Source organism: Sapajus apella, unplaced genomic scaffold (assembly GCF_009761245.1).
Source record: "Sapajus apella isolate SASKATOON/1434 unplaced genomic scaffold, GSC_monkey_1.0 scaffold13, whole genome shotgun sequence".
NCBI lineage: Eukaryota > Metazoa > Chordata > Mammalia > Primates > Cebidae > Sapajus > Sapajus apella.
This window is the reverse complement of record NW_022436953.1, coordinates 25,049,244-25,075,777: the sequence shown is the minus strand read 5'-3', so window position 1 is coordinate 25,075,777 and position 26,534 is coordinate 25,049,244. Positions and strand designations below refer to the sequence as shown.

Here is a 26,534-nt window from a genome sequence, read left to right as displayed (position 1 = left end):
GATTATGATGGATGGCCCCTTAAACCCAGCCCTACGGATTATGATGGTACCAAACGTAAATGGTCCAAGAGAAAACTCTGCCTCATACTAATTTCTGCTTCTGAATGTTTGCACCGTTCAGCACAGTAGACAATGGTCATACTTAGGGGTCCCTGGTTCCCAGGCTGGGATCAGTACTGGTCTGTGGCCTGTTAGGAACTAGGACACTCGGCAGGTGAGCAGCAGGTGAGCAAGCATTGCTGCCTGAGCTCCACGTACTGTCAGATCTGCAGTGGTATTAGATGCTCATAGGAGCGTGAACCCCATTGTGAACTGCTCACGTGAGGGAGCTAGTGTGTGCTGCTTATGAAAATCTAATGCCTGATGATGTGACTTGGAACAGTTTCATCCCTACCTCTTCTGTCAGAGATTGCCGGGCTAGATAAAGGAAAAAATCAACATCCATCTTATATATGAAGACATGGATAGGCTAAAAAGAAAAGGCTAGAGTAAAACACTATTATACAAATACTAATCCTAGGAAAGTTGGTTCATGCCTGTAACTCTAGCAACTCAGGAGGTGGAGGCAGGAGGATCATTTGAACCCAGAGTTTGAAACCAGCCAGGGCAACATGGTGAGACCCCACCATCTCTAAAAGAAAAATAAAAAAATTAGCTGGGCATAGTGGCTTGTGCATGTAGTCCCAGCTATGAGAGAGACTGAGGCAGGAGGATCATTTCAGCCTTGAAGTTTGAGGCTGCAGTGAGCTATGATCACACCACTGCAGTTCAGACTGGGCAATAGAGTAATACCACATCTCTAAAAATAAAAATGAAAAAAATTTAAAAATGAAAAATTTTAAGTCACAGTGGCTGTATTCTTATCAAAGTAGACTTCAGGGCAAAGATGGAAGAAAGTGACTTTTCATAAGGATAAAAAGGTCAGTTTATCAAATGAATGTGCAGTAATTTGAAATGTGATCCATTTAACAGAGCCTCAAGATAACATGAAATAAAAACTAATAGAACCAAAGGAAGAAATGTAGTAACTGGGAACTTTAGGACAACTTTCTCAGTAATTGATAGAACATTTAGACAGGAAATTAGAAGTAAAATAGGAGGCATGAACAATACTACCACACAGTACGCTCAAGAATAGCCGTGCATGGGGTGCTGGCTAGCCATATGTATACTAACCTTTAATTTCATGCAAATTAAGAGGTGAGTTAGTCAGAAGTCCCTATAAAGGGGGCAGTAACTTCCAGGTGTTGCCATGGTCTTTGTAAACTGTCATGGCACTAGTGGGAGTGTCTTATGCTGAATGAACAGTGAGGGCAACTAGAGGCCACTTTTGGTGCCATCTAGTGGTTCTTGCTGGTTTCTTCATTTCATCCTGATCGGCAAGTAAGTTCTGCAGGTTTCCAACCTCAGCAGTATTCATTTGGTTATTAGGAAGAAAAGAGACCGGGCACAGTGTCTTATGCCTGTAATCCCAGCACTTTGGGAGGCTGAATCACTTGAGCTCAGGAGTTTGAGACCAGCCTGGGCAACGTGGCAAAACCACGTCTCTACCAAAAAAAAAAAAAAAAGGCCTAGTTGGTTGTGGTGATGGGTGCCTGTAGTTCCAGCAATTAGGGAGGCTGAGGTAGGAGGATCACCTGAACCCAGGATTTCAAGGCTGCAGTGAGCTGTGCTTACACCACTGCACTCCAAAGGGAGAAAAGAAAGGACCATAGGAACCTAACCATCTTTTGAGTCTGCCTCTGAAGTATCATTGCTTGGAGGGGCTGTAGATATCAAGGTATCTTCAGTGTCTAGAATTCAGAAGGAATGGCTGTTACTCAAAACTGGGTCCTGTACGGAGCTCGCAGAGGCAGCAGTGAAAGGATGAGGTGGGCGGAAGGTTGAGTTTTTAAGCTGAGGAAGGGAGTTAATTTTACTGAATGAGGAGAACACTGAAAATCACATATCCAAACAGCTGGCCCAAATTTGAGAGCAGTGGAGATAAGGCTGGGAAGAGGGCTGAGCTGGTGAATTGGGGGAAGGTTTTACCTGCTGTCTGGTCTAAGGCCTGGGAGGCTCAGCTTTGTTTAAAGAGCCAGGCCTAGGGCACGAAGAGGTAACTTCTGGGGCTAGACTTCCTCAGAGAATAATTGGCACTCTGCTCTTGATACTGAGTTGAATAATCAGAAGTTGAAAGCTAGGCTGTTTCTTGATCCATTGGGCAAAAGCAGAAAATACAAGTACATTGTTGTTATTCTAGTTATGAGGGCTTATAGTACTTCAGTTAGTTTTGGGATGTCACCTGGTAATCGAGTCAATGTAAGTTACAACCATATATCTCATGATATCAACTGGAAGTCTTTTTCCAGAAGCCAATCTCGTATGATAAGATGTACCAAAGTTGATTCTGAGAATAAAGAAAATACACTTAGAATAGAAACTAAACATTAAATAGAAAAATGCCATAAATTTTCTGGCTGAAGATTTTCCTGCTTGGGGCTTGGATTAGTATAGATATCTTAAAATCCAAGTCATTCATGACATCTTTTTGCTGGGTCAGTCTTCCTTTAGCAAGTAGTCGTATTCATCATTGCTGCAAGGACCTTTCAGTTGTGTTGAAAATTAGGGTCATTTGCCTTGACAATTTTCATTGCCCATTAGATGTGCTTGAATGCTTCAGAAAATGTTTGAATAGTAAATCCTAGGGTGGATTAGTTTCCATGGGGACATCGGTCTTGTTTGATGTTGGCAGTCATTGAGTTCTCTATCTGGGTTGTCACTGTGGGATGTATTTTTCCCTCATAAGAAATATTGGAAAAGCAGGAGTCTCAAATTGAACTGACATTAAATAAGGGCTCACATAAGGATAGTTACTCAGGATTCTAAGGTGTTGGCTAGAGTGCTTCATAAACACCGACCTGTAGAATTGAGAAGTTTGGGATTCTGTTACTTAGCCTTTTTGATAGTGCCTCACTAAAAGTCTTTTTGTTGGAGAATTAGGATTTAAAATAAAAGGAAATGTCAAAGTAAAGAAAATGACTTAAAAACATCCTGATATTTATTTGTTCTGCAGTAAAAATGCAGAAGTAAATTTCTTATTTATCTCCAACTTATTAAAAACATTTGCTGTACTTCCTTTCTCAGTTACATAAGCTTCGTAAAGTTTCATTAACATTTTTATTTCAGCACTTTGAGTATTAAGTTGTGAATGTTGGGGTAAACCTTTTTGCTTTCACGGAAACATTTAAACTCCAAAGAATTATGTAATTGAGAAATATATTTCTTTGTTCACCCTTTGATTTAGTGAGTGGCTACAGTCTCTTACCTCCTTTTGTTGACTAGAGCGCGTTGATACAGAGTGATTGTGTGTGTGTTGGCATGGTGGACCGCAGAAGCAGTGTCCAGTGAGACGGCCACTGAACTGAGTGAGAGTTGGGAATTTCAGGCTTTGGTCTTTCCTAGCATTCCTCTAAATTGGCTTTGTGACCTTGGGCAAGCCCCTGAGTCACCCTCCTTTTCTCACTTATAGAGTAAGAGTATTCCAGATAAAGAGGTCCCTCAAAACTAAGTGAACTTAGCCAACATGTTAACATGTATTACAGCATTTTCTCATTCTTAGATATTATAAACCAAAGCCAATAAAATTCACTTCCTTCAATGTGCCATACTTTCTCAAATTGTGTCTTCACTATGCTATTTTATATTCTATAACAAGCTGTCACTTTAGAATAATCCTACTCACATTTTCCTTAAAATGAAAATCTTTTTTTAAAAAATTATATTTCAATTTTCGAGATAGAGTCTTACTCTGTTGCCCAGGCTGGAGTGTAGTGGCAAGGCAAGATCTTGGCTCACTGCAACCTCTACCTCCCAGGTTCAAGTGATACTCCTGCCTCAGCCTTCTGAGTAGCTGGGATTATAGGCACCTGACACCGTGCCTGGTTAGTTTTTTTTTTTTTTTTTTGAGACAGAGTCTTACTCTGTTGTCCAGGCTGGAGTGTAGTGGCGCGATCTTTGCTTACTGCAACCGCCACCTCCTAGGTTCAAGCACTTCTCTGCCTCAGCCTCCTGAGGAGCTGGGATTACAGGTACCCACCACCATGTCTGGCTAATTTTTTTTGTATTTTTAGTAGAGACGGAGTTTTACCATCTGGGTCAGGCTGGTCTTAAAAACTCCTGACCTCATGATCTGCCCACCTCGGCCTCCCAAAGTGTTGAGATTACAGGCATGAGCCACCATAATTTTTGTATTTTTAGTAGAGATGGGGTTTCACTATGTCGGCTAGGTTGGTCTTGAACTCCTGACCTCAAGTGATTCACCCACCGTGGCCTCCCATAGTATTGGGATTAAAGGTGTGAGCCACCACTCCTGGCCTAAAAAGTCTTATACCATTACTCAGCTTCCACAAATGTATGTCTGTTATTTTTGCCCTTAATATGGCCTCAACGATCCATATTAATTATATCTCTTAATAAAATAATAACTTTTCTTTCATAGAGAGAACTGGGAATTAGCTCATTGAGAAGGAACTGTTTTATATGGATATTATAACAGACTGAGAAAGTATGTAAATGAAACAAATTGCACAAATTTCTTACATATCTCTTTTGTACCTTCTTATGCACATCTTACGGTGGCAGAGATGAGCATGTTTATTGATAGACACAAAAGATGTAGCCATTCTGTAGTATATATATAAATGATAAGAAAAAGTTGCCGGGCGCGGTGGCTCAAGCCTGTAATCCCAGCACTTTGGGAGGCCGAGGCGGGTGGATCACGAGGTCAAGAGATTGAGACCATCCTGGTCAACATGATGAAACCCCGTCTCTACTAAAAACTACAAAAAATTAGCTGGGCATGGTGGCGCGTGCCTGTAATCCCAGCTACTCAGGAGGCTGAGGCAGGAGAATTGCCTGAACCCAGGAGGCGGAGGTTGCGGTGAGCCGAGATCGCGCCATTGCACTCCAGCCTGGGTAACGAGCGAAACTCCATCTCAAAAACAAACAAAAAAAAAAAAAAAAAAAAAAAAGAAAAAGTAGATAAACTTTAAATTATGCTCATTGTTTTAGTGTTTATTCCTACTTAGAAACTATTCAGGTATCCAAAGATGAGTTAGTTCATTTGTTAATTTACATTAATTTATGTTTTAAAATTACTTAAGGATCTTCAAAATTATCGTGAAGTCAACCCGAACCAAAATATATAAAAGTGCTTGTCATTTGTTCAGCATCACTAATCATTAGAGAAATACAAAGCAAAACCAAAATGAGATATCACTTTATGCCTATTAGGTGGACTATTATTTTAAAAAAATGGAAAACGGTAAGTGTTGGCATGGTTGTAGAGAAATTGGAGCTCTTGTGCCTTTCTGGTGAGAGCATGAAATGGTGTGGCTGCAGTGGAAAAATGTATAACAGTTCCTCAAAACATTAAAAATGGAAATGCCATGTTATCCAGCAATTCTGTTTGTGCATGTATACACAAGGGAAAGTAGGGACTTGAACAATATAGCAGTGTGCATAGCAGCAGCATTCACAGTAGCCAAAGGTAGAAACAACCCAGGTGTTCATCAGCGGATGCATGGATAAACAAAATGATACATAGACACAGTGGAATATTATTCAGCCTTAAAAAAGGAAGGAAATTCTCAATCACACATGCTGCGTGAACCTTGGCAACATTATGCTAAGTGCAATAAGCCCATTATAAAAGGACAGATGTTGTATTATCTACTTATATCAGGTAAATAGAGTAGTCAAGTGCATAGAGACAGAAAGTAGAGTGATGGTTGCCAGGGGCTGGGGAGAGGGCAGAATAGAGAGTTAATTATTTAATGGGTACATAGTTTCTGTCTGGGATGATCAAAAATTATTAATAGATTGTGTGGATACTTACACAATAATGTGAATGTACTTGGTGACCCTAAACTGTACACTTACAAATTGTTAAAATGGGCAGCTAGGTTGATTCTGTGTCTTTGCTGTTGTGAATAAAGCTATGATGAATGTATGCGTGCCTGTGTCTTTTTGGCAGTGTTTTATTTTCCTTTGGGTATATGCCCAATAATGGGATTGCTGGGTTTAGTACTAGTTCTGTTTTTAGTTCTTCGAGAAACCTCTATACTGCTTTCCACAGTGGTTGAAGTAGCCTATCAAAAGTAGATTGGATAAAGAAAATATGGTACATATACACCATAGAATACTATGGAGCCATAACAAAGAACAAAATGATGTCCCTTGCAGCAACGTGGATGCAGCTGGAGACCATTATCCTAAGAAAACCAACACAGAATCAGAAAACCACATGTTCTTGCTTTTAAGTGGGAGTTAAACCTTGGGTACACATGGACCTAAAGATGGGAACTGTAGACACTGGAGGCTATGATAAAAGGAAGGGAGTGGACAAGGGTTGAAGTTGGGTGGGACATGAAGGTGGAAGTTGGTAAGCTGGAACTCATGTTCCAGAAAGCTGAGTCTGATCTGGATTACATTCAGTACCGGCTGGAATATGAAATCAAGTCTAATCATCCTGATTCAGCTGGCGAGAAAAATCCAGTTACAGTCTTAAAGGAATTGTCAGCGATAAAGTCTCGATATCAAAGTTTATGTGCACGCTTTAAACCAGTTGCTGTTGGGCAGAAAGAGTCTAAGAGCTGCATTTGTGCTGCTGTGAATAAGGCTATGAATGTGATACAAAACCTTCAAAAGCAAACAGACCCGGAGCTGTCACCATTGACGGAAGAAGAGAAAACTGCGCAGAGCAATTAAAATCTCACATGCCAGATTTATGAAGAAATGGACTTAGAAAGGAAACTCTAACAGAGAAGAGCTCAATTCCAGATAAACTTAGGAAGATGTCTCGTTAAAACTTGATGCCTAGAGGTTGGAGGCTGGTGAAGAAGGTTTGGCATCATTCACTGGATAATGATCCCTTTCATGAGAGAGATTGTAAGAAGAAGGGCAGATAATATATGAATAAAATTCAACCAAAAGAGTAAAAAAAAAAGAGAAAAAAGAAAAACTGTTGGTACTGTGCTTACTACCTGGGTGTTGGGACCATTTGTATCCCAAACCTCAGTATCATAAAGTATACCCATGTAACAAACCTTCATCTGTAGTCTCTGAATCTAAAAAGTGGAAATTTTTTTTCTTTCTTTTTTTTTTATTGTATTTTAGGTTTTGGGGTACATGTGAAGAACATGCAAGATTGTTTCATAGGTACACACTTGGCAGTGTGATTTGCTGCCTTCCTCCCCATCACCTATATCTGGCATTTCTCCCCATGCTATCACTTCCCAACTCCCCACCCCCCACTGTCCCTCCCCTATTTCCCCCCAACAGACCCCAGTATATAGTGCTCCCCTCCCTGTGTCCGTGTGTTCTCACTGTTCAACACCCGCCTATGAGTGAGAACATGCGGTGTTTGATTTTCTGCTCTTGTGTCAGTTTGCTGAGAATGATGGTTTCCAGGTTCATCAATGTCCCTACAAAGGACACGAACTCATCGTTTTTTATGGCTGCATAATATTCCATGGTGTATATGTGCCACATTTTCCCTGTCCAGTCTATCATCGATGGGCATTTGGGTTGGTTCCAGGTCTTTGCTCTTGTAAACAGTGCTGCAATGAACATTCGTGTGCATGTGTCCTTATAGTAGGATGATTTATAATCCTTTGGATATATACCCAGTAATGGGATTGCTGGGTCAAATGGAATTTCTATTTCTAGGTCTTTGAGGAATCGCCACACTGTCTTCCACAATGGTTGAACTAATTTACACTCCCACCAACAGTGTAAAAGTGTTGCTATTTCTCCACATCCTCTCCAGCATCTGTTGTCTCCAGATTTTTTAATGATCGCCATTCTAACTGGTGTGAGATGGTATCTCAATATAGTTTTGATTTGCATTTCTCTGATGACCAGTGATGATGAGCATTTTTTCATATGTTTGTTGGCCTCATGTATGTCTTCTTTTGTAAAGTGTCTGTTCATATCCTTTGCCCACTTTTGAATGGGCTTGTTTTTTTCTTGTAAATCTGTTTTAGTTCTTTGTAAAAAAAAGTTGAAATTTTTAAAAAAACCCAGTGAAGAAAACAATTAAAAAAAAAAGAAAAAAAGTGGTTAAAATAAATTTTATGTATGTTTTACTATAAATAAAAAATGTTTAAGCAATATTTATCAGAATTATAATTCAATTTAGTTAAACACAAACTTACATTTTTCAAAATCTTCAGCATTACAGAGCTATGATGTTAGCTTTTTTGATCAGTAAACCATTGAGTAGTTTTGAAAGTTGAGTTGAACTCCTCTCATTAGAAACCAACCCCTATGTAGGCATCCTTCATTTTGTTACACTTCGTTGCGCTTCTCAGAAACAGCGTTTATTACAAATGGAAGGTTTGTGACCATCCTATGTTGAATAAGTCTGTTGGTGTCGTTTTTCCAACACCATTTTTTGATTGAAATATTTTTAAATTAACATATATATAGTATATTTAGACATGCTATTGAACACTTAATAGACTACAGCATAGTGTAAACAGTATTCATCGGAACACCAAAAAATTTACGTGATTTGCCTTATTGTGATAATCACTTTATTGCAATGGTCTGGAACAAAACCCATAATACCTGCAAGGTATACCTATATAATTATTATTATATTTTTACAACAGAGTCTGGCTCTGTCACCCAGGCTGGAGTGCAGTAGTATGATCTCGGCTCACTGCAGCCTCTTCCTCCTGGGTTCAAGCAATTCTCCTGCCTCAGCCTCCTGAGTAGCTGGTATTATAGGTGCCTGCCACCATACCCAGCTAATTTTTGTATATTTAGTAGAGTCGGGTTTTTTTCATGTAGGCCAGGCTGGTCTCCAACTCCTGCCCTCAAGTATTCTGCTTGCCTTAGCCTCTCAAAGTGCTGGGATTACAGATGTGAGCCACTGAGCCCGACCAGGTATGCCTATATTATTTTTAAAATCCACTCATGTGTTATACTTAATACTAATAATTATGAGAAAAGACAAAACTTTTTTTCCCTCTCAAACCAAACATTTTAAAATGGCTTGACTTATCCAAAGATTTACCATAGTTATGTATACTTGGATTCTTTTTTTTTTTTTTTCCCAAGACATAGTTTTGCTCATGTTGCCCAGGCTGGAGGGTAATGGCATGATCTCGGCTCACTGCAATCTTTGCCTCTTGGGTTCAAGCGATTCTCCTGCCTCAGCCTCCTAAGTAGCTGGTATTACAGGCACTCACCACCACACCTGGCTAATTTTTGTATTTTTAGTAGAGACCAGGGTTTCACCATGTTGGCCAGGCTGGTCTCTAACTCCTGACCTTAGGTGATTTGCCTATCTCAGCTTCCCAAACTGCTGGGATTACAGGTGTGAGCCACTGCACCTGGCCTATACTTGGATTCTTAAAAATGTTTCTGAGCTAACAGTTTCTGTTACGAGTTTCTTTAGTTTCTGTGAATGTGGAGAATATACGTGCTTTTTTATCTCTGTAAATCAATTTTACAGAGCTCTTCTGTTTAAGAGCTGTGATGTGTAATTTATTAATACCCTCTGGAGGTAGAATATTTCATACATAATGAGAATGAAGGCTTTTCTGAATTATAGATGCTCAAACATGTAGAAGGCTCTTCACCTCAGTTCTACAACTTTATGGATCACAAGCAAACACAGAAACTTATTGTTTCAGGTCTCACAGGAGCGATTGAACTTACAAATATCCAAACAGACAAACAAAAAGACTAACAAACGAGATTCTTTGTCATCCATCCAACAGAGACCATGAACGAAATCTACCTATTACTGTTGCAGTCTGGCCAGTGCACCACAACATTTCAGTCTTGTCGTTTGAGGTGGTACCTGGAGTTCTTTGTCTCACAACCAAGAAAATTAAGGAGCATGGCCACAAGAGTGAGGTTGGAGTGAAAGTTAAGTGAAAGAAAAAAGCTCTCTATAGGAGAGAGGGGGCCTGAGAGAGGTTGCCGTTTTTACTGTTGAATACAAAAGCTTTTATAAGAAACGCCTCTCATCTCTGTAGCTGTTTGTGTAACTTTTTAAATCTGTGAAGCTGTCTGTGTAATTCCCCCTATCTGTGCAGCTGTGGGCTTGTCTTTAGGCAAGCACAAAGTGCAGCTTCTCTTGGTTGTACAACTGTGGGTATGTTTTGGGTAAGGTCCCCCACTCCCCGTGCAAGTTCCCATGGAGCCCACCATGTACATGCCTGAAAAGGGAAAGAAACTTTTTCCTGGGAGGCCGCAGATTACACCAGAACAATGGTTTCTGTGTTGGGCCTTGCTTTCTTATCTGTGCACCTGTAGCCCAAGTTTTCCCCAGACTGCTCTATTTGTGCCTGTAGTTTGATTTTTAAGACTGCTTTTGTGTTTGAAGGAGTTTTACCAAGGACCCATCCTACTGTCTGCCTGACCTGCTTATTTTCCTTTCTCAGTACTACCATCATTGGGGGTAGTATATTGGTCATGAGTGAACCAGAAACACAAAGGCACAAACTTAGTAGAGAAGGAGAAAAATACATAGAGAAACAGTGAGCAAAGTTAGAGCTTTATTGCTGCATGGGCATCTCTTTGGGAGCCAAGAAAAGATGTGTTAGGCTTAACAGACTATAAGGTGTGTTTTTCATTTACTGAGCTCCATCAGGTCCATTTCAGCTTCTCAGTGGATGACCTCCAGAACTGCTGACTATAATTTTTAAAAGGCAAAATTGTGACCTTCATGCAAATAGAAGACGAACACATGCCAAATATTGACTCAATTAGTGCAAAACCAGTAAGGCATTAAAACTGGTACAAAGAGCATATTGAGAGATATGCATGCGATTTAATAGGAGATTGAGGTGAGATTACTGGATTAGATAAAAACAATTGGCTATTGTCTTACATGGTGGCAAACTGTAACCTTTGGGGTCCTTTCTGCGAATAGAAATCTACAGGTTAACCTCTGCACCTGTGGAGTTGTAAAATAACTCAGTCAATAGAAAATCAAGCCTAGAGCTTCACTGAAAGAATAGTCAGTGCTATAGTGTCAATGTTTGTTTCCCCCCAAAATTTATATGTTAGAACCTAATACTCAGTGTCGTAGTATTCTAAGAGGTGAGACCTTTTGGAAAGTGATTATGTTATACATGCTCTGCCCTAAATAATGGGATTATGTGCCCTTTTAAAGTAGTTGAAAGGAGCTACCGTCCCCTACTATTATGTGAAGACATAAAAGGCACCATTTGTGAGTAACAAACCCTCTCCAGACACCAAATCTGTTTGTGCTTTGAACTTGCACTTTTTGGCCTTGAGAACTGTGCACAATAAATTTCTATTGTTTATAAAATGCCCAGTGTAAGGTATCTTGTAGCAGCTTGGATAGACTAAGACACACAATAATCTATTTTCAGATAATCTTTCTACCACCATTTTTTGGGGTTTTTTTTTTTGAGATGGAGTTTTGCTCTTGTTGGCCAGGCTGGAGTGCAGTGGGGCAATCTCAGCTCATTGCAACCTCTGCCTCCCAGAATTCAAGTGATTCTTCTGCCTCAGCCTTCTGAGTAGCTGGGTTGCAGGTATCCGTCACTATGCCCGGCTAATTTTTTGTATTTTCAGCAGACATGGGGTTTCGCCATATAGGGCAGGCTGGTCTCAAACTTTTGACATCAGGTAATCTGCCCACCTTGGCCTCCCAAAATCCTGGGATTACAGGCATGAGCCATGGCACCTGGCCTTTTTTTTTTTTTTTAAATTAACAGTGATAGTTGAGTATTCCTTATCTGTTTCTATTTAATAATTACATGTTAAGTAGTCTTTATCTGAAATGCCTGGAAGCAAAGTATTTTGGATTTTTTCAGATTTTGGAATATTTGCATTAAACTTACTGATTGAGCATCCCAAGCCTGGAAATCTAAACTCTGAAATGCTCCAATGCACATTTCCTGTGAACATCATGTCAGTGTTCAAAAAGTTTCTGATTATGGAACATTTGCATCTTGGATTTTTGGGTATGGGATGCTTGACCTAAACTAATAATTCTTCAATTTAGTTTTTAAAAACTCTTGATTTTAACATTGATGCATGTTTATCTAAAAATATGGAAAATAGAGAAAAGCATTTAAAAATTACTCATCACTCTTGATAATATTAAATTTATTTTCCCCTGTCGTTAGTGTCTAATTGTCTGCCAGAAAATTAGGAATCTGTTGCACTTGATTTTTAAGTCACTTAACTATGTGATATTTTAACAGTGAGCATTACCAGTTGCATTTTCCAAATTAATTATTTTTTCATTTCTTAACTATAGGCCATTATTTCAAATTTCTTAAATTTAGTTTTTGGTGTTTCAAAGAAATCATAGATTTTGAAGCCACCGTGGCTTAGCACATCTTTGTGTTTCAATTACCTAACTGTGTTTTTGAGACATAGTCTTGCTCTGTCACTCAGGCTGGAGTGCAATGGTGCAATCTCGGCTCACTATAATCCTCGCCCCCCAGGTTCAAGCAATTCTTCCGCCTCAGCCTTCCAAGTAGCTGGGATTACAGGCACCTGCCACCACGCCCAGCTAATTTTTGTATTTTCAGTTAAGAAGGGGTTTCACCATGTTGGCCAGGCTGGTCTCAAACTCCTGACCTCAAGTGGTCTCCCTGCCTCTGCCTCCCAAAGTGTGTGTTTCTGTTTTTCAAACTTTGGTGAAGTGTTTCATGAAACTGTTAAAAACAAAAAAGCAAAACAGTTGCAGGAATAAGTTATTTTAACACAGTGCAGACTTCGTGTCAGGTGCCTAAAAGGATTACCTTTGGGCGCCTCCATTAACTGTTATTTACTAAAAATTTGGGACATTAGTTGTCTAATGATAGATTTTTGTATTGTATAGGTACAATGTAGGAGAGGTATTTTCAGCTGCTTTGGAAGAGAGGAGAATTCAGGTTCTGCTCTCTTAAAGCCGCTGAAGACTTTGAGCCTTCCTACCTTTGAACCTACTAGTAAATCCCCTCAAATACTGACCTGATGCCTGGCGTATGATTCTCCAGTCTCCTGTTCTTTTGAGCCTTAACAATGTTTTGGGGATAAATTAGGTACATGGAAGCAGGTGGGTGAAGAGACAGGTATACTTTATTAGAGTAAATATGCACCCATTTTGGGAGCAGTTTGGCCGGAAGCCAGAATTAGCCTATTAATACTGATGTCATTTCTACACAGTGCCTTTGGTCTTGTACCACATAGCTCATTAATCACAGAAGTCATTCCTTCCCTCCCAACATTTAAGGTGGTTTTTCTTTTGTATAGGTAGAGGTGAGCTTTATTTTTTTTTCTTGTTATCAGCTAAATCCTCGAAATTGAGGAACTTCTGAAAAATTGCTTTGTTAATTAATTCTTTCACATATCCAAAATATGCAAAACTGCAGACTGGTAAAGATAAACCACTAAATATTGCTAATCACATGACAGATTTATGTATGAGGAAATTAAAGATAACCGCTGTTTAAATAACTTTGCTATTAAGTTAGCTACTGATGTAATTTTGTAGATATGATCTATTAGGATGTGCTATTCAGACCCTTGAAAACCAAAAGCAAAAACTGACCTAAACATTTTATAATCTGGAAAGTTTATTTGCATACTGTTGTTTCTCACAACTAATGACAGTTGAGACTGACCAGTAATATGATTTCTGTTTTAAAAATGCAGACATCGAAACTTTTATTTTTTATGTTTTGAAACAGGGTCTTGCTCTGTTGCCCAGGCTGGAGTGCAGTGGCATGATCTCGCCTAACTGCAACCTCTGCCTCCCAGGCTCAAGCGATCCTCCCACCTCAGCATCCAGGGTAGCTGGGAGTACAGGCCTGTGCTACCACACCTAGCTAATATTTTGTATTTTTAGTAGAGACGGGGTTTTGTCATGTTGCCAGGCTGGTTTCAAGCTCTTGAACTGAAGTGATCTGTCCGCCTCAGCCTCCCAAAGTGCTGAGATTACAGCTGTGAGCCACCACACCCCGCCTAGACACTGAAACTCTTAAAAGAAGCTAAATTACTGTCTCACTTAGTTCAAATAGCCAGAAAAGTGTACAATGGAGTTAAGGCTCAAATCCAGATCTTTTGACTTTGAATCCTATAACCTACCCCCTTTCTATTTGCCGCGTACAGTTGGCAGGCTCCTCTTCTACCTGTATTTTCAAAATAGATGCATATCAGTGATTCTCAAAAGTGTGGCCTGGTAATTCCAGGGGTCCTTGAGGCCCTTTCAGAGGGTTCTCAAGGTCAAAATTATTTAGTCATACCAAGACATGACCTTTTTGACTAAGGCTTAGGGAAATACAACAGTCCCACATTTTGAAGTAGAATTCTCAAGGCAGTAAATAGAGAATGGTAAGTGAGTTAAGGAGGCTTCTCTAGGAATGGATGTCTGAGCCTCTTGGAAAACTAAGTTAAGGTACTGTCGTAAGATCTAGTTGGGGTGGGGATGGTAGAGGAGAGGATAGAGAGTTGGAGGATACCCCTCTCTTAAATGGGCTGAATAATTTGTATGTATGTATTGTTTAGTGTAGTAGTTTTATGGTATCTCATTGTTGTTTTAATTTGCAATTCCCTAATGGTAAGTGATGTTGAGCATCTTTTCATATGTTCACCTGCCTTTGTACATCTTGGGTGAAGTCTCTGTTCAGATCATTTGCCCCTTCTCCTCCATTTAAAAAAATAGACAGGGTCTTGCTCTGTTGCCTAGGCTTAAGTGCGGTGGCACGATCTTAGTTCACTGCAGCCTTGAACTCCTGGGCTCAGGGGATCCTCCCACAGCATTGGGATTATGGGCATGAGTCACCACACCTGATCTTTTGCCTACTTTTTAATTGGGTGGTTTGTGTTCTTATTGTTGAGTTTTAAAAGTCTTTGTATATTTTGGATACCAGTTCTTTATCAGATGTCTTTTACAAGATTTTCTCCCAGCCTGTGACTTGAGTTTTTATTTTAACAATGTTTTTCACAGACCAGAAATTTTTAATTTTAATAAAGTACAACTTAGCAGCTTTTTGTTTCGTGAGTTGTGCTTTTGGTGTTTTATCTAAAAACTCATTGACAAACCTAAGGTCACCTAGATTTTCTTTTATATTATGATCTAGAAGTTTTATAGTTTCTCATTTTACATTTAGGTTTATGATCCATTTTGAGTTAATTTTTGTGAAAAGTGTAAGGTCTGTGTCTGGATTCTTTTTTTTTTTTTGCATATGGATGTCTGGTTGTTACAACACCATTTATTGTAAAGAGTATTCTTCCTCTCTTGCGTTGCCTTTACTGCTTTGTCAAAGATCATTTGACTTTGTGTGTGTCTATTTTATCTCATTGACCTATGTCTGTTCTTTCGCGAATACCACTCTATCTTGATTATTATAGATTTATAGTAAGTGTTGACATTGGGAAGTGTCAGTCATCCAACTTTTTTCTTCCTCAGTATTGGGCTGGCTAGTCTAAGTCTTTTTTTTTTTTTGTCTCTACATAAACTTTAGAATCAATGTTTTGATAGCTGCAAAATAGCTTGCTGAGATTTCAATTGTGATTGCATTAAATGTATATATCAACTTAGGAAAAACTGAAGTCATGACAATGTTGTCTTCTATTCCATGCACGCATACTATTTTTCTGGTTTTTTTAGATCTTTGATTCCTTTTGTCAGTTTTGTAGTTTTTTGCATATAGGTTCAGTATATATTTCGTTTGATTTATAACTAAGCATTTAATTTTTTGTGGTATTGTAAATGGTATTGTATTCTTAATTTCAAATTCCAGTCATTGTTGGTATGTAGAAAAGCAACTCACTTTTGTATATTACTCTTGTATTCTGAAATCTTGCTGTAACTGCTTATTTCAGTTTATTGTTGTTACTGATTTTTGTTTGTTTTAATGACCCTGTCATGTTATCTATAAAGAAAGACAGGCTTTTCCTCCTCCTCAGTCTGCATACCTTTTATTTCCTTATTGCACAAGCTAAGATTTCCGATATGATGTTTTCTAGGAGTGATGAGAGAGGATATCCTTACCTTGTTCTTTCTTACTAGTATGATGTTAGCTGTGAGTTTTCGAATATATGTTATTTAGCCTGTTGAGAAAACTTTCCTCTGTTCTAGTTTGTTAAGAGTGATTAGTCATGAATAGGTATTGGGTTTTGCCAGTAATGTTTCCTGCATCAATTGATTTGATCATATGATACTTCTTTTGGCCTATTGATGTGGTGAATTACATTAATTGTTCATTAATTACCTTTTTAAAAAATGCTTTTCTGATGTCAAGCCAGCCTTGCATACCTGGAATAAATTTCTCTGGTTCATGGTATAAGTCTTTTTATATATTGTTGGATTTGATTTGCCAATACTTTGTTTAGGATTTTTGCATCTGTGTTTGTAAGAGATACTGATTTGTGAATTTTTTTTTCTTGATTTTTTTTTTGCTTGGTTTTGATGTTATTCAACCTGTTCTCATTTTTCTTTATACTCTTCTAGCTTTTATTCATATACATTTTCTGATTTTAGCTGTGTGAAAATGATGTACAAGTAGTGTTTTATTTGTTCACTTGAATTAGAAATCTCTAACATCCATTCAGTCTCCAGTAAAGCCTGTTTTATGCCGCTTGATACTTTTCTTTATATGGTTTTCATTTAAGACCAGTTATATTTAAAATGTTGAATTTTAAAATGAGAAATGTCATTTAGCTATATTTACAGGAAGGTGGTTATACTCTGAAATCTCTAGATTTTTCTTGTGAAGTTATAGTTAAATTAAGATAATAATGAAGAAAAACTTTGTTTTCCTTTAGCTAATAAGGAGAAGTGTCGTAGTCCTTGGTACTTACACAGTAACTCTTACCTAGAAAAAATAATGGGATCGTGTACCTTCTCAGAGCTGAGGCACTCACTGAACAGGCTTGACTGGCAGGATCTCACCCCGCCCTTTTCTTGCATGCTCCTCATATTTTTCTCATACATTTCTTTCCTAACCTTTGTGTGAAATAGAACATTGTTTTTATTTTTTTATTTCTTTTTATTTTATTTCAGTAGGTTTTTGGGGAACAGGTATTGTTTGGATAAATTCTTTAGTAGTGATTTCTGAGATTTTGGTGCACCCATCACCCAAGCAGTGTACACTATACTCAATGTGTAGTCTTTTATCCCTCACCCTCCTCTCGCCCTTCCCTTTAAGTCCCAAAGTTCATTGTGTCATTCTTACATTTTTGTGTCCTCACGGCTTAGCTCCCTCTTATAAGTGAGAACATATGATATTTGGTTTTCCATTCTTGGGTTACTTTACTTAGAATAATGGTCTCCAACTCCTTCCAGGTTGCTGAGAATGCCATTATTTTGTTCCTTTTTATGGCTGAGTAGTATAGAAATGGAAGAACATAGTTTAATAGTGATTTTCTTCCCTTGTAAAATGTTATGTTTCCTACTGTCAAGTATTAAGTAAATTGAAGAAAACATAATTTGATTTCTTTTTTTGAATTTTGTATTTAGTCAATATTTCTATGATGAAAAAGTTTTGCAGCTTAACATAGGGTGTGACTAGGGATGATGATGGAAACAAAGAGGAAAGTTTAGGACTTACTAACCTGAGGAAAATAAAAGTATATTAATTATAAGGTTATTTTGATGTTTAAAAAATGGCTGTTTGTGTTTGTGCCTCTGCTTTTTCTTAGGCAGAGACTCCCCCTAATGGGCCAGATTGTGGCTATGGCTCATTTCACCAGCAGTACTGGCTTGACGGAAAGATCATTGCTGTGGGGGTGATTGACATCCTCCCAAACTGTGTATCATCTGTATATTTGTACTACGATCCTGATTATTCGTTTTTGTCTTTGGGCGTCTACTCTGCACTACGGTAAGATTGTTTTTTGCCAGTATTGTAGTGAGTTATATAGAACTTCGAATAATTACTCATTTGATTGTATTTAATTATATAGCAGTAGATGTCCTATTTGACAGTGTATTACAATAATTTGTTGCTAATCTCTTAAGTAGAATATATGCTACTATATTATAGATATTCTATGTGAGAGTTGAATACTACTATAAAATATATAATCATATATAATTTATAATTTCCATTTAAGAACAATTAGTATATTTAAAATTATTGAATTTCAAAATGAATTTTAAAATTTAACTAGTTGTATTTACAGGAAATATATATTATATAACTAGTCATTTAGTTGTATATATAAAATATACAGTTATATATAAACTAGTCATTTAACTAGTTGTATTTATAGGAAATAAATATTACTTATAACCAGTATCTGTAATATATAGTAGTTTTTACTGTATTTAGAAGGTATTACCTTTAGAGCTGATGCCAGTGCCTGATGGTAATTCTCTAGCTATTTTTTTTTGAAACAGGGTCTCGTTGTTGCCAGGCTGGAGTTCAGTGGCATGATTTCGGCTCACTGCAGCCTCTGCCTCCCAGGTTCATGCAATTCTCCTGACTCAGCTTCCCAAATAACTGGGATTATGGGTGCACACCAGCACACCCAACTAATTTTTGTATTTTTAGTAGAGACGGGGTTTCACAATGTTGGCCAGGATGGTCTCAATCTCTTGACCTTGTGATCCGCCTGCCTCGGCCTCCCAAAGTGCTGGGATTACAGGCGTGAGCCTGGCCAATTCTCTAGCTTTTTAAGGTATTCATGTAGTTAAGAGGTCATTGTATTTGTGGGTAGCTTTCTTTGTTTATGCATTTATTTATGTTCTCCATCAGAACTACTTATATTCCTTAAGTGTTATATTACTTATATTCTTGTCATCACTAGTTTCTACTTTCTTTTTTCTTTTTCAAATGAGATGGGGTCTTGCTATGCTGCCCAGGTTGGTCTTGTACTCCTGGGCTCAAGTGATCCTCAGCCTTTCAGGTAGCTGGAATTGTAGGCTTGCACTACTGCATTCAGCTTTATATTTTTTTTACTATTAATTAAAAGTTAAATTAATGTGGTATAAATGAATCAAAGTAATATGAGTCTACTGGAAGAAATATGCATGTATATAGAACGGGCCTGGGGAATCCCTGGCGATCTGCTTGAATTTATGACCCTCATCAAAAGATAATTTCTATGGCTGGAAATATATGTATGCAGCACAAAACATTTTTAGTGATGAGAAGATTAGAGTCATACTCCAGTTTTCTGTATTTATTTCTGTTTGTGTGTATATGTGACAGAGGAGGGAAGGAGGATTGGAAAGCATTTTTCTTTTGTTTGGGAGCTTGAGTCTTTTTCTCACTCTTTACTATTGTGTCATACTTTCCTCTTCCCATTTCTCAGTCTTCACGTCTGATGGTCACATTTTCACGTCATAGTAAAATGCACTGCGAGATTATTTCATTTTTTCTGTACGTGCTTTTTTATGAATTATAAAAGTTGAAATTTTTCTTTAACTTAGAAATTTAATTAAAAAAAAATCTGGTCCACAATTGATTTTTTTGTGTGTGTTTCAGTGGCCCACAATATCAAGCTCTTCATTTTAGCATTTTCAACTTGACTTTTTCCTTAATGTCAATTTATAACAAATCCACAATTACATAATATTTATAATGGATCTCTGTAACAGTCTTTTATTCTAATGTATTTAATCACATTTTTGTATAAAGTAGTTTAAAAATGCTTATGGCTGTTGGTGCTCTCACTGAAATTGAAAATGATAATTTAAAGCATTCATGTTTTATAAATTTAGATTTTACAATTACTATATAATTTCAGAAGTTTTCTTTCAGAAAAGATACATTTTCTTTATGCCCAAATCAGTCAATACTTTCAAATAATTGCCAGTTTTTTGTTTTGTTTTGTTTTTGTGTTATCACTTTACAATGTGTTACAGATTTTTTCTAGACTTCTCAGATGGAGTTTTAAGGGTGAGATTTATTTTTACATAATAAGCTCTGGCCTATGTATGAAATACTTCATGGTTCAATAAATTGAGAGATGATTTAGTTATTGAGATGGTAAATAATTAATTCCCAGCAAAATTAGCAAGAGTTATATTGATCGCCTAGTATATCCCTGCAAACACCAGAGCTGGAGAGCCATGAAGGAGCCGACGACGAGCCTGAGGTCATGAAAGGTTTGCCAGTTGAGAATGGCATGGCTGCAACTGCTCTGCAGTCTTGTCACTTCCTTTGGGTGCTCTTGAGAATAGGAGTTGAGGAGTTTATAGAAAAGGAAAGGAAGCCGGAAAATTGACATCTTGAAGCAAAATTGGAGAAAGTAGGTTACCAGTTGCTAATTCCATTATTGATTTTAATGCATTTTGGTGACATCTTTCCCCTCAATTTCTTAAGTTTCTTAAGCAGTCCAACAATCAATATAGTTTTATGTTTTTAGATTTTATATAATCTAGCCTGTAGATTTTTATTTTTATTAATTTATTTTTATAATCAGCCTCTGCTTATCCATAGCCTGTAGATTTAAGAATTGTTTGAATTGGGGATCATGAGCATGGCATTTGTTTTCGTATAAAATTTTAGATACTCCCTAGCACTGTGACAAAAATAAAATTACTGGTGGTGGGCATGAAGCCTATTTTATGTAAAGTGGCCAGGAAAGACCTCTATGAACAGGTGACATTTCAGAGGGAAAGGGAGAAAAAAAGGAAGCTGCCACATAAATATCTGAGGGTAGGAAGAAGTTCAGATGACTGGCAGCAAATCTTAGTGCCTTGAGGTGGCCAAGAGAAACAGAAAAGTCTTTTGGACTCGGGTGTAGGGAATGACGTAGAGAGCCTTCAGGAAGGTGCAGAGAGGCAGGTGGAGTTGGTGAGAAGGAGGCAGGTGGAGTAGCACTTGTAGGACATAGTGGGGAGGTTGAGTTTTAATTATGTGGTGCCAACACACTGCTGGGATGGGGGATTGGGAGCTCTGATTAATATTGTAAAAGACACTGTTCTATGGAGAATATGGAGGGGTAAGAGTGGAAACAGAAGAGCCAGTTGGGAGGCTGCCGCAGCCATTTAGGGGCACCATGATGGTGCTGAACCAGAATATCTGAGGTGGAGGTGGTGAGAAGTGATCAGATTCAAGGCATATTTTAGAGGTAAAGCCCAAAAGACCTGCTAATGGATTGCACATGGGGATGAGAAGAAAAGAATTAAGGATGACAGGGGAGAGGGGATGAAATGAACTAAGGTGCCGGGCAGGACCAGTGGAGTGGTACCAAGGCTGGGTGGGCCTTCTTGGAATTGGTGGTCTTATGTTTGTTTGTGTCAGTGCATTCTTTCCTCAGTTTGAACCCTGAGAATGGATTAGTTCTGGGAATAGGATTTATTCTCTTATAGGCTAATACTGTTTAGTCTGGTTGGATTTAGGAATACTTTTAATATAAAAATGAATTTTTATGGTAATAATTCTTCAAGGATTAAAACTCGAGCTAGAAAAATGCACAGAATATTACATTACAAATACAGTTCTTTAGAATTTTAAGCATTACTTGCTACTAAAAAAGAAAAGAATACCTTTGAGAAACAAATATAAAAACAAAACTACTTTCTCATACTTTAGAAATGTACTGAAGTTTTACTTAGCACTCTCAAGTCAGTCATTTAGCTGGGCAAGTAGAATGAAATTCTTTGCCAAGATTTAAAACCACTTCATGCACAGGCGATACATTGGAGATACTGACAACTTTTTATGTTCAAGTTATCTGGCTTATTCCAACAAATACAGAAAATGTGGTGAAGTAACATAGTATTTCCTGCTCTCTAGTTTTAGGGGAAATAAATATTAAAGCTGTACCTAGATAAAGGAATGAGTTATGTGTCATATACAGCTGAAAGTGTTTGCATGTAAATGGTCACAATATTATTCCTGAAATGTGTTGGTTTTGAGTTTTCCAAAATTTGCTGTACTGTTTTTAACCTGTTACGCTCAGATTCTTTGAGAACCATAGGGCTTGATGAACAATAACAGGACACTGTAGATCTCTCATTTTATGCTATTTGAATTTTAGATCAGCTACTTTGCCTAATAAAGTGTGAAACCTGAACTTAGATGCATTTGCTTAATATTATTTAGAGGGGTTTATTATTTCTTTAGTAAAAATCATTGTATAGTGTTTTTTTTTCTTTTCCAATACTCATTTTTGTCCTGTATGTATAGTGTTTTAAAAGTCGTTTTTCTTTCAATATTTGTAATTTTTTGATAGCTTAATATCAGATTTTATCGAATGTTTACCATCAAATTACATAGTTTTTGGAACATTAGAACCAGAATTAACTGCTTCAGCTTTCTTCTTTTTCTTTTGGCAGAGAAATTGCTTTTACTCGGCAACTCCATGAGAAAACTTCTCAGCTCAGCTATTATTATATGGGTTTCTACATTCATTCATGTCCCAAGATGAAATATAAGGTAAAGTTGATTTTCACATATATGTCTGTTTTTATTATAGAAAAATGAATCTTTAATAAAATTTTTATCTCAGGGCACTGGATTTGAAGCTTTGTAGGAAGGACGAGTGGGTTAATAAGGAAATCTCTTTCCTGCCTCAGAAATTAAGCTTTCTGTAATGAGAACCACAGCCTCTCCTGCTCTTGTAATCCATTGAATTATTGTGAGATTTAAGTATATTTCAGATTTCTCTTTAAAAAAAAAAGTTTTATGACTCTTGTTAATGAAACCCTTTGATGTTTCCTAAGTATGAGTAGCCCACTGTAAAAACTGCAGAGTAAAGACCAGTGGAGAGGAGCAGACCACTGCCTTCCACCCACTGTGCTGGCAATAACCAAACACCTCTGCTTTCCTTAGAGTGAGGCTTTCAGCTCTGAAGATGCATGGATCTTCTGCTTAGAACTTGAGATCCAGATAAAGATTAGGGGCATTTTACGTAAAACCAGGGCATACAGTGGTCTGTCTGGTCAGTGGCCTACGAGGACATGGATTTTTTTTTTTTTACTTTACAAGATGTGGAAGAGGAAAGGAAGGAGTAGCTCAAGAAAAGAGTAGGTAGGATGAAGAAGCACATTTCAAGGAGAAGCAGCAGTAAAAGAAAGGATTAGAAGGGAAAGTACTGATGATGTGTTTTTAGCAAAAAGGGTAACCAAAGGACTGTGCAGGACCCTGTGGCCGGGCTAAGGTACGTAGGCACCTGGGAGTTACCAACAGTTGCAGGGCAGAGCAGTGTAAATCAGAAAACATACATCTATCCATTCATAGGCATAGGACTTCATGGGGGTTTAAAAACATGCCAAATTAAAGAAAAAAGCGTAATTGAACCCCTTGTACCCATTATCCAGCTTTAGCAATTTTCATGCATTTATTTCATCTATCCCTTCACTCTGTTTCCACCTCCACTCTCTCTTGAATTATTTTGGAGCTGATCAAAAATATCACTTAATCTGTCAATATTGTATTATGTATTTCTAAAAGATAAGGGCATTTTGAAAACGTAAACACGATCTCGTCATGTACCTACAGTGTTTCAAAATATCACCTGATATCTAGTCAGTGTTCATATTTCCTATTTTTTTAATTGTCTCATAATCTTTTTATAGTCAATTTGTTTGACATAAGACCCAATAAGGTTCATATATTTGTGATGTGTCTCTTAAATCTCTTTAATTGATAAATTTCTCCCCCACCTTTTTCTTTCTTACAAAGGAATAATTCACAGGACTTGGTGATTAACTAAATTTGGGGATGATTATAATTCCAAAGCTTTGAGGTTAAGTACTGAATGGCTGGGGAGATGGTTCCATTGTCAGAAATTGTGGATGCTGAAAGTAGGACTGGCTTCGAGAGAGAAAAGCACAGTGCCTTGCCGGTTTTACATTGACAGTCCGGATAAGCTGACAAAGGTGTCCTGCTGGTGCTTGGAGGTTTTCTTTTGAGCTCACATTTAAGTGTACATTGTGGGAGGTAACCTCTGAATGTGCTTATCTTCAAGAACTTCTTTTATGCCTGAATTATTAATTGACTTGGTAGGCCTTAACATATGTTCTGTACAGAAGGAAAAGCATGAGCATATTTCTGTTTGCTTAAAAATAATGATTTGGTTAAGTTTTTACTAGTGTTTTATCCTTCTGGCTCATTTTTATCTGGTACTAGATCTAAATTTGTTCAGAGCAGAAAACTGTAGTACTCAAGATATTTTGATATGTTTATAAGACTCAAAGAAGACTCAGGCTGTTCTTATATTAATCTTCCTTTAGTACATGACCCATTCAAATGAAATATTTTCATACCAGACTTAGGGACTTGCAGGGATTGCATTTTTATGTCTCATCTGTGATGGACATTCTAGTTTCACAGCATTTCTTTTGAAAGTTTTTCATTGTGCCTAAGCTAAATTCTAATTTGCTCTATATTTTAACCTGTTTTATTTTTTGTCATTCGTGGAAATGTTGGCTGTAGTTTCATCATCCTTTTCCTCTTCATGAAGACGTTTTGCCCACACCTTTGTTGACTCTAGTCTAGACTAAATATTTCATATTCTTTAGTCTCCTTCCTAGGCAGACCCCTGCTTGGAAATTCAAGCCAGCCTTTATTTAGTTTTAAGTTAAGGATTTAAAAAATACTATGTGCTTTCAGTCTGCCTTAATTATATCCAATCCAAATCCATCAGAATTATAGCTTCAAAATATTATTAGTTTAATTCTATTTATATGAGTGGTACCCCCATGTCTACTTGCCTTCTGGTTTACTTCCTTCCTTTATCCAGGAAATAGTCATTCAGATCCTACTGGAAAATAACAGCCGTGAGCAATACAGGCAACATCCCTGGTCTCATGGAACTTCCATTCTAGTGAAGAAGCTAACAGTGATAAAGAAGACAGATGTCAGATAGGGATGAGTGCTGTGTGGCAGACGTTAATTAAGTGAGTGTGGCTGCTTTAGATTGTGTTGTCATCCTCTCTGAGGATGAATGTTTAGGCTAAGATTTGAATGTCACAAAGTCAGCCAATAGGAAGTTTTGGGGTCATTTCAGAAAGAGATTGAGGAAACAGTTTAGTACTGCCTAGCCTTTTAGTTGCTGCAGTTGTCAGTTTTGACTGTAGTTTATGGCCTGGAGAACATTTTCATAAGACCCATTGTTAGGCCATATCTTCAGAGATTTTAAGTTATTGGTCTGGGATCAACTATGGGCATCAGATTTTTTTAATGCTCAGAGATTCTGATATGAAGTCAGACTAGATAATAACTGTAGCAAAATATTTTTGCACAGCTGAGAGCCTCTTGAGAAACGAAAGCTTATTATTTCCCATTTTAAACTTTGCTGTTTTCTGTTTATTAAATCCAGGATTACTCCTATTGAAGAAGCTCATATCTTTGCCTTGTCATCTGTGGCATAGAACATGAAATACTGACCAACCAGAGAATTCCCATTTTTTTCCCCACTTGAGGCCTTATCCATACAATATTCTTGTTTTTTTTTTCCATTCCCTTTGCCCCTCCCTCATGCTTGCAAATTCGCTGTCCATTGGGAAATTTCAACTCTAGTAATCTCTACTGGATGTAAGACTAGATTTCGTCATTCACCCACCTACCCTATAGCAGTTGATGTTTCTTCCCAGAACTAGTCTGTCTCCTTTGCCATACATTCCATGAGAATCTAATGACATTTAACTTCTTGTTTCCCAGGTAGCTACAGGGTGCCTGCCACATAGTAGATGTTTAATGCTTGGTATACATTTGTTGAACTAATAATTGAAAATACTAATGCAGAGGGCTGAGGAGTACGTAGGATAGTGAGAAATGCCTTCATTTTTTAAACAAAGATTTGTTGAGCACGAATGAGATGGCTTCTACTTTACAAATAGGTTATAACTTAGTAACAGATACACAGTTCTAACAATGTGATAGGTATTATGACTGATTATCTTTGAGTATTGATAAATACTCTGATAGCAAAGGGAGGTAGTGACACAGGAATGTGTAACAGCTTGGAGAAGTTGCTTAACTACATCTGGTCTCAGTTTTTGCAACTGTAAATGGGAATGATGTAGAAATTAGACAGGTTGTTATCTGTGTTTGAGTGTAGATTCTATCCAGTTGGGTAGCATTCATGAAATCATTACCTGAGCTTTGGTTGAGACCTGTCAAGGCTCCCTCTGTTTGGGTACTGATAACTGACATCCAAATTTTTGCATGCCTGCTCTTGTTATTAACCAAACTTCTTAGATTAGTTTAGATGCTGAAACTAAATGCTGAAAAGGAAAGGCATGTACTACTGGATACCAATACTGCCTCTCCGTGAAAGTTCCTACAGTTGTGGACACTTGTCTTTTGCTTAGAGGCCACTGGCACTTCATTAGTCCATTTTCATGCTGCTGATAAAGACATACCTGAGAAGGGGAAGAAAAAGAGGTTTAATTGGACTTGCATGGACTGGGGAGGCCTCATAATCATAGTGGGAGGTGAAAGGCACTTCTTGTGTGGCAGCAGCAAGAGAAAATGAGGAAGATGCAAAAGTGGAAACCCCTGATAAAACCATCATATCTCATGAGACTTACTTCCACGAGAATAGTATGGAGGGAACCGCCCCCATGATTCATATTATCTCTCACTAGGTCTCTCTCACAACAT

The 26,534-nt window shown here is 37.8% G+C and overlaps 2 protein-coding genes across 15 annotated transcripts in view; both read left to right on the top strand.

Annotated features, from left to right (window-relative positions):
- ATE1 (arginyltransferase 1) overlaps positions 1-26,534 on the top strand; it is a 240,889-nt gene that overhangs the window by 48,892 nt on the left and 165,463 nt on the right. For 13 of the 14 annotated variants that reach the window (XR_004270028.1, XM_032281855.1, XM_032281854.1 and 10 more), the window contains 2 exons: positions 17,671-17,852; positions 22,262-22,361. Coding sequence is in view for 12 of the 14 variants with exons in the window: in XM_032281855.1 (XP_032137746.1) it covers positions 17,671-17,852; positions 22,262-22,361 (282 nt within the window). In the remaining 2 variants the exon portion in view is untranslated. Of the gene's footprint in view, positions 1-12,865; positions 13,082-17,670; positions 17,853-22,261; positions 22,362-26,534 lie in introns of those variants that run through there. The other variant, XR_004270029.1, reaches the window with a different exon arrangement.
- Positions 6,205-7,150, top strand: LOC116554052 (spindle and kinetochore-associated protein 2-like). Its single transcript, XM_032281865.1, has one exon. The coding sequence runs from the start codon at positions 6,364-6,366 to the stop codon at positions 6,748-6,750; it is 387 nt and encodes a 128-aa protein (XP_032137756.1). The 5' UTR covers positions 6,205-6,363; the 3' UTR covers positions 6,751-7,150.